This window comes from Anopheles maculipalpis, chromosome 3RL, assembly GCF_943734695.1.
Source record: "Anopheles maculipalpis chromosome 3RL, idAnoMacuDA_375_x, whole genome shotgun sequence".
Classification (NCBI taxonomy): Eukaryota; Metazoa; Arthropoda; class Insecta; order Diptera; family Culicidae; genus Anopheles; species Anopheles maculipalpis.
In genome coordinates this window covers 85,380,805-85,394,181 of record NC_064872.1, presented here as the reverse complement: position 1 = coordinate 85,394,181, position 13,377 = coordinate 85,380,805, and the positions used below count along the sequence as shown (strand labels likewise).

General features: G+C 42.7%; 3 protein-coding genes across 3 annotated transcripts in view; 1 reads left to right on the top strand and 2 right to left on the bottom strand.

The window, feature by feature from the left end:
- LOC126562512 (protein hairy) overlaps positions 1–13,377 on the bottom strand; it is a 579,505-nt gene that overhangs the window by 23,167 nt on the left and 542,961 nt on the right. The gene's annotated exons all lie outside the window — the stretch shown is intronic.
- Positions 473–1,528, top strand: LOC126562646 (syntaxin-17). Its single transcript, XM_050219206.1, has 2 exons — positions 473–814; positions 883–1,528. The coding sequence occupies exons 1-2, from the start codon at positions 493–495 to the stop codon at positions 1,503–1,505; spliced, it is 945 nt and encodes a 314-aa protein (XP_050075163.1). The 5' UTR covers positions 473–492; the 3' UTR covers positions 1,506–1,528.
- On the bottom strand, positions 1,777–2,362 carry LOC126563695 (protein LLP homolog). The gene is made up of 2 exons (XM_050220339.1): positions 2,186–2,362; positions 1,777–2,112 (listed from the first exon to the last, which is right to left on the bottom strand). The coding sequence occupies exons 1-2, from the start codon at positions 2,360–2,362 to the stop codon at positions 1,813–1,815; spliced, it is 477 nt and encodes a 158-aa protein (XP_050076296.1). The 3' UTR covers positions 1,777–1,812.

The following is a 13,377-nucleotide window of genomic DNA, read 5'->3' as shown; positions in this document are numbered from 1 at the left end:
ATCACTTAAAAACGTAGTGATTCATAAACCAAAACCCTTTCCACAAAGCACAAAGGTTAATGGTGCCTCTGCCCCACACATGCTAAACTCGGCACAGACACATTGCCCATCGCGAAGAAAACAACCTGTCAAAAAGGGCACCAACCGAAAGGGAAAGAAAAACAATAACAAATCCCTTCATGAATCAGCCTTCGAAAACAGGGCTAGGAAAAGGCGTAGTGTGCGTTTGTGTGTAAAATCTAATCACGGATCGATTTGCGTTCTTTGTTTCCACTTTCGATTTTGATAAGATTTGACGTTATTTCGTTGTTTTGATTGCCGTTCGCCTGTCCTGTTTGCTTGTGGGTCAGAATCGTGTCAATAGTACAGCTAAGTGGTGATCCACACACAACACAACAACGCAACAGTTCCGTATTGTGAAAATCCAGTAAAGAAGGTTCCATTTCCACTACACTCTTCCTCGTCCGAGCAGCAGCAGCAGCAGCAGAAGCAATGGAATCGAACGAAGTGGACGAAAAAATCCCATTAAAGCTAGCGCAAATATCGATCGACAAGTTCAACCAGACGATCCCCCAGTACCTGACGGTGCTGCGAAACCACAAATGCAACATCGAAAAGGCAGGTTCGCTCAACGATTGGGAGAAGGTCAAGCGGGAACAGCTCAACGCAACGCGCATCGTGAAGCAGATACGGTTTATGCTGGTGGAAATAGATAAAGTGCGACAAAGGTTGCGACCGACAGATTATGACCGTTTCGATGAGGGTATCGAGACAACAAAGAAGAATGCGTTTAGCAGCATGGCGGAGTACATGGGTAAGCGAAGACATTTGGTGGAATTTGGACTCTTTTCTTATAATCATTGTGTACCTGAATCCCAACAGCAATGCAAAAAACATTACGTGCACAGTCCGCCCGAGACTATCAACAGCGACAGTACGGTGAGGGTGAACGATCCGGTGACACAAATACTCAGTACCCCACCGGTGGGCGGTTGACATTCGTTCCACAGATCACCAGCTCGTACAACATGGAGGAGCACGAGCTACGCCAAAGAGAAGAATGCCTTCGACAGATGGAAACTTTACAGCACGAAATGGAGGACATCCAGGAGCTGTACCAAAAGGTGCACAATTTAGTGCACGAACAAGGTGAAACAGTTACCAAGGTGGAGGAGAACGTGGATGTAGCACAGATCCAGGTCGAAGCAGGTGTGACGGCACTACAGAAAGCACTAGCGTACAAGAAAGCCGTCTACCCGCTGGCCGGAGCATTCCTTGGCTCTTGCATCGGTGGTCCAATCGGGCTGGTGGTGGGACTGAAGGCAGGTGGATTGGCCGCACTCGGAGGCGGATTGGTTGGCTTTGCCAGTGGGAAATTCATCAAAAACGTGGACGCTATCCCGGAAAGCGATGAGGTCGATTCGAACGATAGTGCCACGGAAGCGACAGCTGGTGATGCACCGGCCGAACCGGGCGAAACGCAACCGATTGCATCGAAAACTTGACAATTGTTTAACCGCTGCACGATTCAGTAGCTGCCGAACGAGGAATATGGTCAGCCGCGGCGCAATCGATTTTACTCACCGCAGGAGACGTTTTTAGTTGTACATGCTGTGTGGTGTACATTGTTGCTGGAGTTGGAGGTTGGAATTGCTTATCGATTTTCATGAACATCCCCCGGAGCTTGTCACATTACTACTGTTCTCTCTACACGTTAGCCACTGCTAATGGATGTGTAATACACTGTCGTTATGATGGAAATAAACCCAAACCACGTTCTTTGTGTTACTAATAACAAAATCACGGTACGGTTTATTTCGACAGCAGTGCCTTCCAGTTGGACGCTCGGTCGATAAAGTGCAAACGGTGGCCACGGAACTGTCTGCGCTTGACGCTCTTACCCTCACGACGCCGCTGCTTCAAGCGTTCCTTCTTCGCGTTGTACCAGACCGGGTATTGGCCAAATTGGTCGCGCTTCGTTTTCATGTTGTATACGTGTTTGACGTTCGTTTTCGGGTTTACCACCGTAACGTACTTTTCGTGGTTGACAAACTCCTTAGTTTCTTCTTTGATCAGTTCCTCCATCGCTTCCTTTTTTGTGAGCTCCAATTCCTGTGCAGGATACACGAGGAACAGTAGTTAGTGGCATTTGTTTACACACAAGTTGAAAGGCCATGCTACGTACCTCTTCCTGTTTCTTCTGTTCGGTAATATCCTTTATCTTGTCCAACAAGTTCCCGTCGCCCACATCCTCCTCGATGAAGCCAAGCATTTTCTTCAGCTTTTTCAACTCCTTTACCTTGTTTTTCGTTCGGCGAATGGCGTTGTTTTTGTTGCGCCGACCCTTACTGCGTGCGGTCATGGTGGAACGGTCTGTTTTGGTACTTTAATTCACTCGTAATGGGAAAGAAAATGTGCTTGTTCTACGTTTCGTGATTGTTTTAATACAACAGTTTGTGATTTACACAGTTTTAATACGAACAATTGTAGAATGCAACACAGAAAACGTGGTGCTTCTACTTTGCCGTATTGTGAAAAAGGAATGCTGATGGTGAATGACGTACCAATATGACATATCTCCGAAGTGACGAACGGGATCCAGTTGTAGCTGCCATGTGGTATGGACTTTTTATTTTATGAAGTTTTTGATTGCTCTTGTGAGTAATTTATTGTATGCAAATGATATTTTTATTTTGAATCTATCAATACAACACAAAATTTACACCTTTTGATAGAGATCGATCATTAATTTGAATTTGAAATCGGATCGGTGCGGTGGGTATTTGAACATCTCATTCAGGTATGTATAAACATACGGCAATTGATTTTCAAATTCGAACTGTTGAAATATTTCACGAATGGTGCCGTTATGTTTTTTTTCAAACTAAATTTAATTTAAAAAGAGTGTAAGAGCGAAAACATTGTACACATCGATTGGATTTTATCATGCCCTGCGTAACACGTCAAAGAGTAAGAAAAATTGTCAATATTTGGCTTTCCAGTTGCGAAAAAGTTACAAATAAATTGTTGCATGTGTTGTTAATAGAACAAATTATAATAAAAAAGTGTTGTTTTATTAAACTTGTAAAACATCAACAAAAAATGTGGAGCTTCTTAAACTTCTTTGAAAATTCACTATGCACCTCTGCAATACACAAAAATCAATACCTTTTACAGTTTTCCACCGTCCAGTTCACGCCCATTCGTTTCACCCGACCCGGTGGACCAATTGACGGATGGATGTTGGTTTTGGCTTTGATTTTTCCCTGCAATTTCATTCGCCGGCCGTCCCGAAGCAACGAACCGTGGACAGCAAATCCCGCACACCAAACACCGGCCCCTGAATCGCATTACTAGGGATGCTTTTCACACCCTTACCGCTTACCGTGTACGCAGCACCAGCGCTCAACCCACGACGGGGTGGTTCTTGGTTGGGTGAAAAAATTACACCCCTCGTCTGAGCGTACGATAAGAAACGGAAGCAAAAAAAAAATCAATATGGCTGCCTTGCGACCGTTCCGTTTACTCACATACACACCTACACTCAGCAGCGCCAGCGTAGGTGGGTGGCAATTTTCTTTGCCAAACACTTTTTTTCCCCCAAGTAATGGAAATGGACTCTCGAGAAGTTATGTTTTTTTTTTTTCCAAAGCAGACCAGCGCCATCCCGTATGCTGCTGGTGAGGTTGGTCAATTGCACGTACACAGGGACAAAATTTTTCCACGATGGTATTAGTACTCTGATGAGAAAATGAAAGGAAATACACTTATGACCAGGAATAGGGAGGAGATCTACAGTGAGGACTTGAAGGAAATAATGAGGTTTTTGCTTTGTGTCCCTGCGTTACATTTTGTAAAGCCATACTCAGCTAACTCGGACAGCATCATCATGCTGTGGTGGTAGCGGTGTCCGGGAAAGTGGAGAAAAAAAAGGAAGAAAATACAGGACATTTTTGCTATTCAGTTCGAACGACGCGGAAGGCAGCCATATTTGCTAGAGCGGCCTCGCCAGACGCTGAGGAGAAGTTTATTAACGAGGGAAGGTTTTTTTGTGTGTGCCACGTGCTTCTCCTAGCAACACTCGGGTCCTTCCCTTATTCTTATCGTGTGAAGTTTTGGAAGTGCTTTCTTGTTCGTAATTGAAATTCGACATGAGTTCTAATTAGAGGGAAATATGCAAGGAAGAGGAAAGAAATGGATCCTTGTGTCCAAACGTTGGTAGTACACATAATATTAGGCTACTTTATTGGTATTACTAATAGAGAAGAAAATTTCTTTTGAAAGTATAGGAGAAGGCCTCAATCTATGCAGTGTAGAAGGACAAACACACGGATGGCCTACCGACGGCACAATCAGCGGTAGATATACCACTTCAATCTGATGCGATCCCCATCACCATCTTGTACTGGAATTGGTTCACAGGAGTCACCGCTGCAACCGTTGACTCGTTGGACATTGGCAGAGGCATTTCAATAAAAGATCCAGTCCCAGTGGGCTCCCCGCAAAGTGAAGTCCCAGCGGTAAACTCACACCTGGTACCGAAAATGACCGGAAGCTGCTTCCTATCCGTTGGTAATCCTAATAGGGATTGAAGTGCTCGATAGGTTGAACCTTTAAATAGTCGAAATCTTGTCACATAATGTGGCGAACACAGATTTTTATACGTAGCTCCAAATTTATTATTTAAGAAAAAACAGGTAAGTTTTGATCATTTTAATGCGAAGATGACATAGAGAAGTGGATTGAGTTTCATTTCCAAAAAGACGGTAAACAACTTTCGAGTTCCAACGTTAAATAACAGTCAGGTGTATGCAAGTCTCCGACCAGTTTTCTCACCAATGAAGACAAGCTCATAAAACTGTCACTTTTATAAGTTCATGAGGATCACTTCCTGTGTTATCAACTCACATTAATGAACAACGTGCGAATAAAATCATCCCGTTCTCATATAAAAAATTACAGACATAACATCGATGAAGTACGAACTACCTACGGTCGATTGGTGTTTCTCCTGCAATCGATCGACCATAACATGATGAATCACATGATGAGCGGGTTCTATCACACCGGTGCTAATGGTGCACTACTAAAACAGCGAAGCCTTCAATTGTGCACAAGATTTACGACAAACGGCGGGCTTGATTATGGGATTAATAAATTAATAGCCCTTCAACGTAGGTGGGTCTTCCTGGCTGGTCACCGGCCCACCCGGCCCGATATGCCTTCCAGGCGTATTCACTCATTTTTCGCACATCTGAACCGAACCGGAGCTGTTAGGGTGGTGTTTTTGCGAAAATATATGGTGCGTGTGTGTGTTGGCCGGTCCGCGTGGAAGTGCCGGCGAATATATCGAACGGTTTCCCATCAAGGTGTGATTTTTGCACCTATTCCTCTCAGTTTGCCAGGGTCGACAAAGCGGTGACTAAGCGTGTCAGCTTTAAGGTTATGCTTAAAGTTTACACTAGAGACGGTTTATTGTAAGAATTGTTGAATTATTATACATTTAGTTATATTCGTCTAAAATCGGAGGCCAGGATGCTTGGCGACAGGCTTGCTTATAGCTCTTATAATTGATCTCTAATTGATCATTAAACCCTTTTATTGCTCCTCGATCTACCTAATGTTGCTTGTCAAGTCAATGTGTTTTAGGATTATCTTTAACTAGCTAGATGGATCATCTAGATAGGACTTGGTTGCCCAACCTTAGGCTCCTGAGCGCTAACAGTTTATTCTCGTACCTCAAATATATCGAAGGAACCCTTAAAACAAAGACCATATTGTGTAGTACTTTAAGGATAAATTATTCAAAATATATTCATAAAACAAATTGGAACAAGATGCTCTAGAGTTTCTCTACAAGATGTATGAAAATTTAACCAGTTTTATAAAATTGGCAGCCATCCATCATCCATGAAAAACTTAAAACATCTTTCTTTCATTACTCCCAGGCTGATTGTTCAAGTTGTGTGGACTTTTTTTTACAGAAGCAATTTAAACGATAATAGCATGAGCTAAAGCTTACTAATTTGAAGAAGCAAAAAGTGATTCGATAAATATTTCAACAATTCATCATACACCGAAACGAAACTAAAATTAATTAACTACAACCGTAGATAGTTCAGTCACGTGTTGAGTTTTTCTACCTTTACTCTGTGCTGTACAAATTATCATAACAACATGACGCGAAACTAGTTGCAGTAGCGCATCACACATCAACGGGACATCGTTACGGAGTGCATCGCGAACGTGTGCACCTTCCTTATCCCTTTTACGCAACACCTGACGTTGTCCTGCAAGAAGATACCCTCGAAATGCACCACAAAGCAATTGGCAGTTGGTGCGTTTTGTTTTAAAATTTCTGCAACTCCTGGAAGATTGCATTTTTAATTTGATTTTTGCCGCTGCTGTCCGGTGTCTGGAAGGATTGCAAGCATAGCAACTTCATAAAACGGACGTCCGGTAGGTTAAGGTCGAAAGCGTGAATCTTCTGCATGGGGTTTGAAAAGTAAAAGTGAACCAAAATGAAGGAAGCGACGGAGCAGAATAGCAACAAACGGCTTCAGACAGTTGTTCGGTTACGCAAACAGCGTTTCGAGGGGCCGGTGCAGCAGTAATCCGGCACCAGAGACGACAAACAAACACCAGAAGGTAATAGCTAGGTAACCATGACCATCTGGACAACGTGAACGTGGTTGGTAGACATTACCGACGTCACCCTTGGCACTGGAGGGCACTCGCAACGAAGCCGATCGTTATCGGAAACCGGACACACGCCGGACTGCTTGCAAAAAAAAAGACGAACCTCTTGAACGTTGTTCCAATATATTATCGGATCGATGAAGCTGTTTGTTGTTGCGTTGGTTGGTTGGACGGCAGTCGGGCGGGATAATTCAAATAAATGCTTTCCATCCCACGAAAGTCTCATTCGATCCTGCTTTTCCCTGACAGCTCACTTACTCGGTGCTCACTTTTCTTTACTGCAGCATCGCAGCATCATGCGTTGATTGAGCGATGATTGAACGATCGTCCCGCTCGCCCATGTTAAATGTTCGTTGCAGTTAACTAGCACTGCTGAAGCGTGTGTGTGTGTGTGTGTGTGGGATGGACAAATTACGTCCCGATCGGCGATCTTTGTGTGGACCGAAGGGTGGTAAGATGGTTTCTCCTTTCCTAAACTTCTCGTGAAGATATTTTAGGTCACAGTGTCGTGCATTGCTATACATTGCTGGGTGTTCAATCAAACCGATTGCATGATCGCCATATTTAACATTCAGAACATACATAGTGGAACAGCAGCAGCTGTACGGAAAGCGGGGTAATAATTTTACCTCAGTTGTTACCTTATTTTTGACGAGCCTTCAAGGCAATCTCACTGTTGTTTTCACAGCAACAGAAACATCAGCAAAACCCTCGCTACCAGCCACAAACCGAAGAGCTGAGCCAGGACTTTACCACTCCCAGGACAAACATTTGAACCTGTCACGCCAGCAACTTGTTGAACGCTTAAGGGCATAATGGGACTTGGTAAGTCACTAGAACCGGCGAACCATAGAGACCTATGCAAATAAACCGCCCGGACAGCCCGATGCGATCATCGGATTGAATGGTGCACTTGCAAATATTAGACAAATTTGCAGCACGGCCCAAACCAACGGACGCCCCGAGGGTAGGTTTTACCCGTAATCAACATCCGTGGCCCCTATAATTTGGATCAACAGCTTTATAACGAAACAGTGACGGTGCTACAGTGCTGCATGCATCGATGGAAAATGAACCTTAGACATTTTGCTTGTGCATAAGGGCGTTTGTGCCGTGATGATGATAGCGTGAAAATATCTCCCACAACCATCACAACGGGAAACAATGTTTATCTACGAAACGGTGGAATGTTATGGGAATAGTTAGATACATCTGTGATGATTGCTTATCCTGTGTTTGAAAATATTCCTCGACTATAAACCATCAATTTCGTATTCGTATGCGAATAGACCAGATTTCAAAATGGACTCCCCTTTTCACGAATGACTTATGGAACTTAATTCAAAGAGTTTATTCGATAATGGTCATACTTGGAATCAATTCAACCACCCATTGTCTCTTAGGAATGATCATCTGAGGATGATCTGCAATTTAAGATTTCTTTATTCTATAGCGAAGAATTTGGAAACAGCATGGCCCTTCCTCGATCGATTGATTCCAACCATCCAACAGGTTTGTTGCGTCATTTTACTGCAGAAGCTTACGATAAATCCAAGGCTTAGGCTGATGGTTTTTTTCGACGTGTAGCACTATAAATATTATATTCCTATAAATTATATAAGGCAGGATAGATAGCTAGGATAGGATCAAAAAGGTTCATCTGGACTGTTCCCGATAGTGAGGACTGAAGGGTAGAGGGATAAATGTAAAATATGGCCCTGAAGAATGATAGGGAATGTCCTGAACAAGAAGGAAATTGTTATTCAAAATTTGTCAAAAATGCCGTGAGATAAAGCAGCATCTGTGAACGTCACTTGACCTCAGCAGTGATCAATATCGATCTGTGTTTTTCGGCAAACTTTTGCAGGAAGTTCCCTACTCAAACTAAGGTACTGTACAGAGAGTTAGCAAAAATCAAACCAGAGCAAATATCGACCCGGTGTTAAAAATAATTACACAAACTCTAGTTTAGCGCTGAAATTCTACTGTTAAACAATGCGATAAATTGATCACAGGGTGTGCCTAATTATCGTTTCCCGTTTTTCTGCAACAATCAAAAGGCATTTGGAAGAAGCTGGTCGAATGGCAATGGATGGATTCTGCAATACTTGCCTGCCAATGCAAACGAAAGGTGCACCAGGGCGCTGACGATTGCCAGCGTAAAGTTTAATGTTTACACACGATTATTGTATTATGAGTGCAAACATTTGCACGGTACGGCCCAGGCCACGGCGTTATTTCTCCATGTGTATGCTTCATTAAGGGCGCTCCTTTCGCGCGTTTTTGCTGCTTGAATCCATCCGGTGGTCCCACTCAATGAGAGGATTGTGTGAAGAAGGTTTGCTTGCCAAACGATTGAAATGTGTTTCTAGTGTTTTCGTGTTAGTTTAGTAAACAGTTTCGGGGAGCTAAATTGTTAAAGCTGAAGTAGAGAGATCTAATCAAGAGTTAAAATTCAAAAAATCCATATTTCAAGGCACTTAAAGATATTTTACATTTAATTGGAGTTCAATAAAGCAAAAACTATTATTTTCTTAACATTTTCAGCGTAATGCTGTAATGAACATCAACAATGTTAAATGTTTGCTCACGATTTGTAAACATGTTGCTCCTCTCCAAAAACACAGTCCCATGTCACTGTATTTCCGAAGGTTTGCCGAAGGTTTATTATTACTCCACTGCCTGCCTGCCTGCCCAGCAAAATCGAATCCCCAATCCCAGCCCGCTTGGCAACGGCAGCTAACTTAATCCTAAACGCCCGCGCTCCGTCTCTGTGTACTTTGTGCACAGAATTGGTTGCGCAAATTCTGCGCGATGAATATGGTAAACAGTTTTAACCGAATCTTTCGAATCACACCAGGGTTCGTCGCAAGTCACGGCAGCCACCACCGGATCGTGCCGGTGCGGTGCACCCGTGCGAAGGAAGGTGTTTGTGCAGGATATATCAATATCAGATTCAATTATGCTATATGCTTCGTCGTGTTGCCAAACGCCGTGGTCTAGGTGTAATTTGTTTGACACACGGCACCCATTTTCTAAGCTGTACACGGTGTAATCCGCCGGCAATCCTCTCACCTCTTACCGGTACCAGGAGCAAAAGTGAACCAAAAGCGTGACTAGAGATGTTGGTGGTTCGGTTTGAAGCTGGAGGATTTAAAGATTTGCACTTTATGGGCCCTTTTGACGGGACGGTTGGATGTAGAAGACATGTATGGCGCTTCGCTTGGAGGCTGGCTATAAAGTCAACGGGTACACTCTATGCCTAGCGTGAGCATGGATGATACGAAGGAACGATTAACTGTTTGTTTATTGTCGGCGGGAGCCCAATTTCTTGCAGTTGCAGTGGATTAGAATGCCAAAAATAATTAAATACAGTACAACTTCGTTATGCACCTTCAGATCGAGATAAGGGAGTGCAATCACCGTCGTGTTGTGGCTATGTGATGATTGTTTGGCGGTGTGATGTTTGGCACGTTTAAGTTGGTGTGATTGCCTTATGTCCATGAAAATTGTGAAAAGTTTACACAATGGTAAGGTTAATAAATAGACAATCAATAAATATAAAAAAGTGTTAAATAAATAAATAAAATATTATTAAACCATCAAAACAGGAAAATGAATATTAAAAATAGACAAAGGAGAACATAATTTGATTAATTCATTTTTTTTGCAAAAGGTTTTCTGATCAGTTCATCCCTCGGGCACAAAAAAATAAAAGAAAAATGTGAAAAATAATACAAAAAATGTTAAATTAAACAAGGAAAACAAGAAAAAACTGTTTTGCACAAGAAAGCAACCGTCAAAAGTAGAGCAAAAAGGTTAACAAACTAAACAAAAAAGAAATAAAACGTAAATAAATAAATATTCCAAAGAGAAGATGAGACTCGTTGATTTCGATCAATATTTTTAAAAAGAACAAAAACACTTTGTAAAAACCCACCCCGTCTTGTATTGTTCTGGGTAAATTTTATTCGCCACACATCACTGATCAACCAACCCGACAGCAATTATTACAAGGAATCTAATTATTTTATTATTCGCACACCCGTTTGTTACCCAATTCGCCAGCCAGCCGGCCAGCCAGCCAGCACATCTAACACCAACAACCGATGGTTTTCCAATGAAACAATTTCGCAACAAAAAAAAATGTTATCACGAGTAATTAATTTCATCAAACTAAACCATTATGACGAAACCCGTGAGGAAAGGGCAGCAATAAGAAGAAACTATCCCCAGCCGGACAAAAACGGGGTAAAACAAAAGCGATCGTGCGATCGTATACCGTTGGAAGGAAATGTATCAAAAGACGAAACCAACCCCCCCCCCCACCATCCCTCCCGAAGTAATCTTGATGGTTACAGTTGAGTTACATTTACTTAATTAATGTTTTCTGTAAGTAAGCCTCCCACTTTGCTTTCTTTCGAGCCGCAAAATACGTGGAAAACCTGCGTTCGGGACCACACCGGGGCATGGGATGAGCCAACGCGCGTTCTCTTGAGCTCTACCCACTGGAGACTACGGTTCTGGAAGGAGTGGTCTGACAATCTTCAAAAAAAAAAAAAAGCCCCGCGTACATGACGGACGGAAGCTATGAAGGAGTCCGCGGTGGTGATTGCAAGAAATCATTATCGACGGATGTGCTTTTCATTATTGTTACAGCTGATATCATTATTATAACTGCATAGCAAACGGGGTCGGAAGTGGGTCGGTGGAAGGGTGCAGGGAAAACAAACTGTCCGCACGGGTAGGCCAATGAACCTCGGTTCCCTCCTTGGGGACGGAAAACTGTGGCCGATATCAAACTAATTAACTTCACCAACGAACGTTTTTAGAGAGAGAGAGAGAGCTCCTGCTGCCTGGATGGAGTTCCACGAACTGACCCGAGAATATTGGACAGATTCGAGATGCCGGCGATGCACCGGCACACGTTGCACTACCCCCCTCCCCCCCCCCCGCTCCTTCCCACAGCTTGCACTCAACATTGACCACCCGGATGGAGGCAATGCATTTTTTCCACCACGTTTTGCTTTTGTATTTCGGTGCGGAAATATGATGAGATTGCATTTCTCTTTCTTTGCCATCGCTTGCGGAGCAACGAACGACCCCATCAACATGCATACATGCGTGCATGGTTCGTCTTACATGTGCTTTTCCCGCAGCAGACGCATTCTTTGTTCAAAATAACAAACCTCAAAGCAAAAGCAATGGACGTGCAGGAGAAAAAAGAAGCAACGAAGCTGTGCAAAGAGGGCATACTTTCGACACGAAAATTATGGGGATGATGCGTTTTTTGGGGGCGCCAACATGGGGTGAAAGGGTCGAAAGTCTTTACATACACACACAGAGAGCACATACACTTAATTTGGTGGCGCTGCAAGACTCCGACAGAGCTAACCGACGACCACAATGCCAGACGACAAAGCTACACAGGAACGGGTCAAAATCAGGGCCTGTAGCTCGACAGCTGAGATCTTTTTGGGTGAAATTTTTGCTTTTGTGTGACAACAGTTTGTCTGTTTCGGTTCTGCTGCTATGTTTCTGAGGGCAATCTGCAAATTTTTTGGGATATTCTTCATGGTGTAATGTTTCATGCTGGAGCAAACAATGGGCATTACAATGACGATTCAGTTAGAAACGATAGCATACGGTATGGATTGAGAACTGTTGGCTTGAAGGGACACACAAAAAAAAATCATTCCACATGACCAGATTGGCCGAAGGTTTGCCATATGGTCAGTGGTTAGCAAAGAAAAACTGATGCTTACACAGAAATCGAAGCATGGTGTGCAAATTCTATGCAAGCCAACGTGTAACACGGAAGGGTTTTACATTGTTGGAGGTTTGATATTGGTTTTGACGAATGAACGCAAATACAGATCGACCAGGCAAATATTGGACTTGAGTTCTCGTAATAGCTTGTCCATACGATTGAGAAAAATCCGATTGAAAAGCTTAGTTAGCTTGTTTGATCATGAGCTTCGTTTTGTCATTTCTTAATAAAAAAATCTTTTTAAAACTCTTTAAACATTCTTTTTATGCTAAGATATCAGTTTTCTCTAATAGACGCAACCCTAAGTCAAATTCGGATCAAGGATAATCATCGATAAAAAAGGGCTTTTGATATAAAACATTAACTCACAAAAGACGATATGCAAGCATCTCGAATAATGAACTAAAAATGGAGTAGGATTCTTGATAACGATGTTCAATCTACTTAATTTCAATTCATCAGGAACGGGCTGACCGTGTAGCTGCTTAATCCATATCATTAAGTCCAACTTAAACCTTGTACGTCTATTATTTATTGCCTTGCAAATGATGAATTAATGATTGTAATCGCACTAGAAACAGCTTAATATTATTATTTTGTTTATAACGTAGATCTTCACAAATATTAATTAATGCATTGAAATTAGTTGCTAAATTAAAGCAAAGCTAACAACCCACAGTTTTTCTTCCTAATTGTCTTCAGTTTGTTATGACGTCCGAAGTGAACACTTGGAGGTTCATTTCCACACTGGAGTCGTCCAAAAACCGTGCCAAGCTTTGACGGTATGAGCAAAGGTTACACTACAAGATCAAACCATGTCCATCGACATGTTGCACAACTTTATTACGGATGGCGATGATGATGATGACAACGGAGACGGACGAGTGTGTCTCACATACGGTGCCTGG

Excerpts from the sequence above, each read along its gene's own strand:
- LOC126562646 (XM_050219206.1), top strand. The coding sequence starts at position 493 with ATGGAATCGAACGAAGTGGACGAAAAAATCCCATTAAAGCTAGCGCAA. Across the intron at positions 815-882 it reads CAGCATGGCGGAGTACATGG|CAATGCAAAAAACATTACGT; the intron begins GTAAGCGAAGAC and ends GAATCCCAACAG.
- LOC126563695 (XM_050220339.1), bottom strand. The coding sequence starts at position 2,362 with ATGACCGCACGCAGTAAGGGTCGGCGCAACAAAAACAACGCCATTCGC. Across the intron at positions 2,113-2,185 it reads AACAGAAGAAACAGGAAGAG|GAATTGGAGCTCACAAAAAA; the intron begins GTACGTAGCATG and ends TATCCTGCACAG.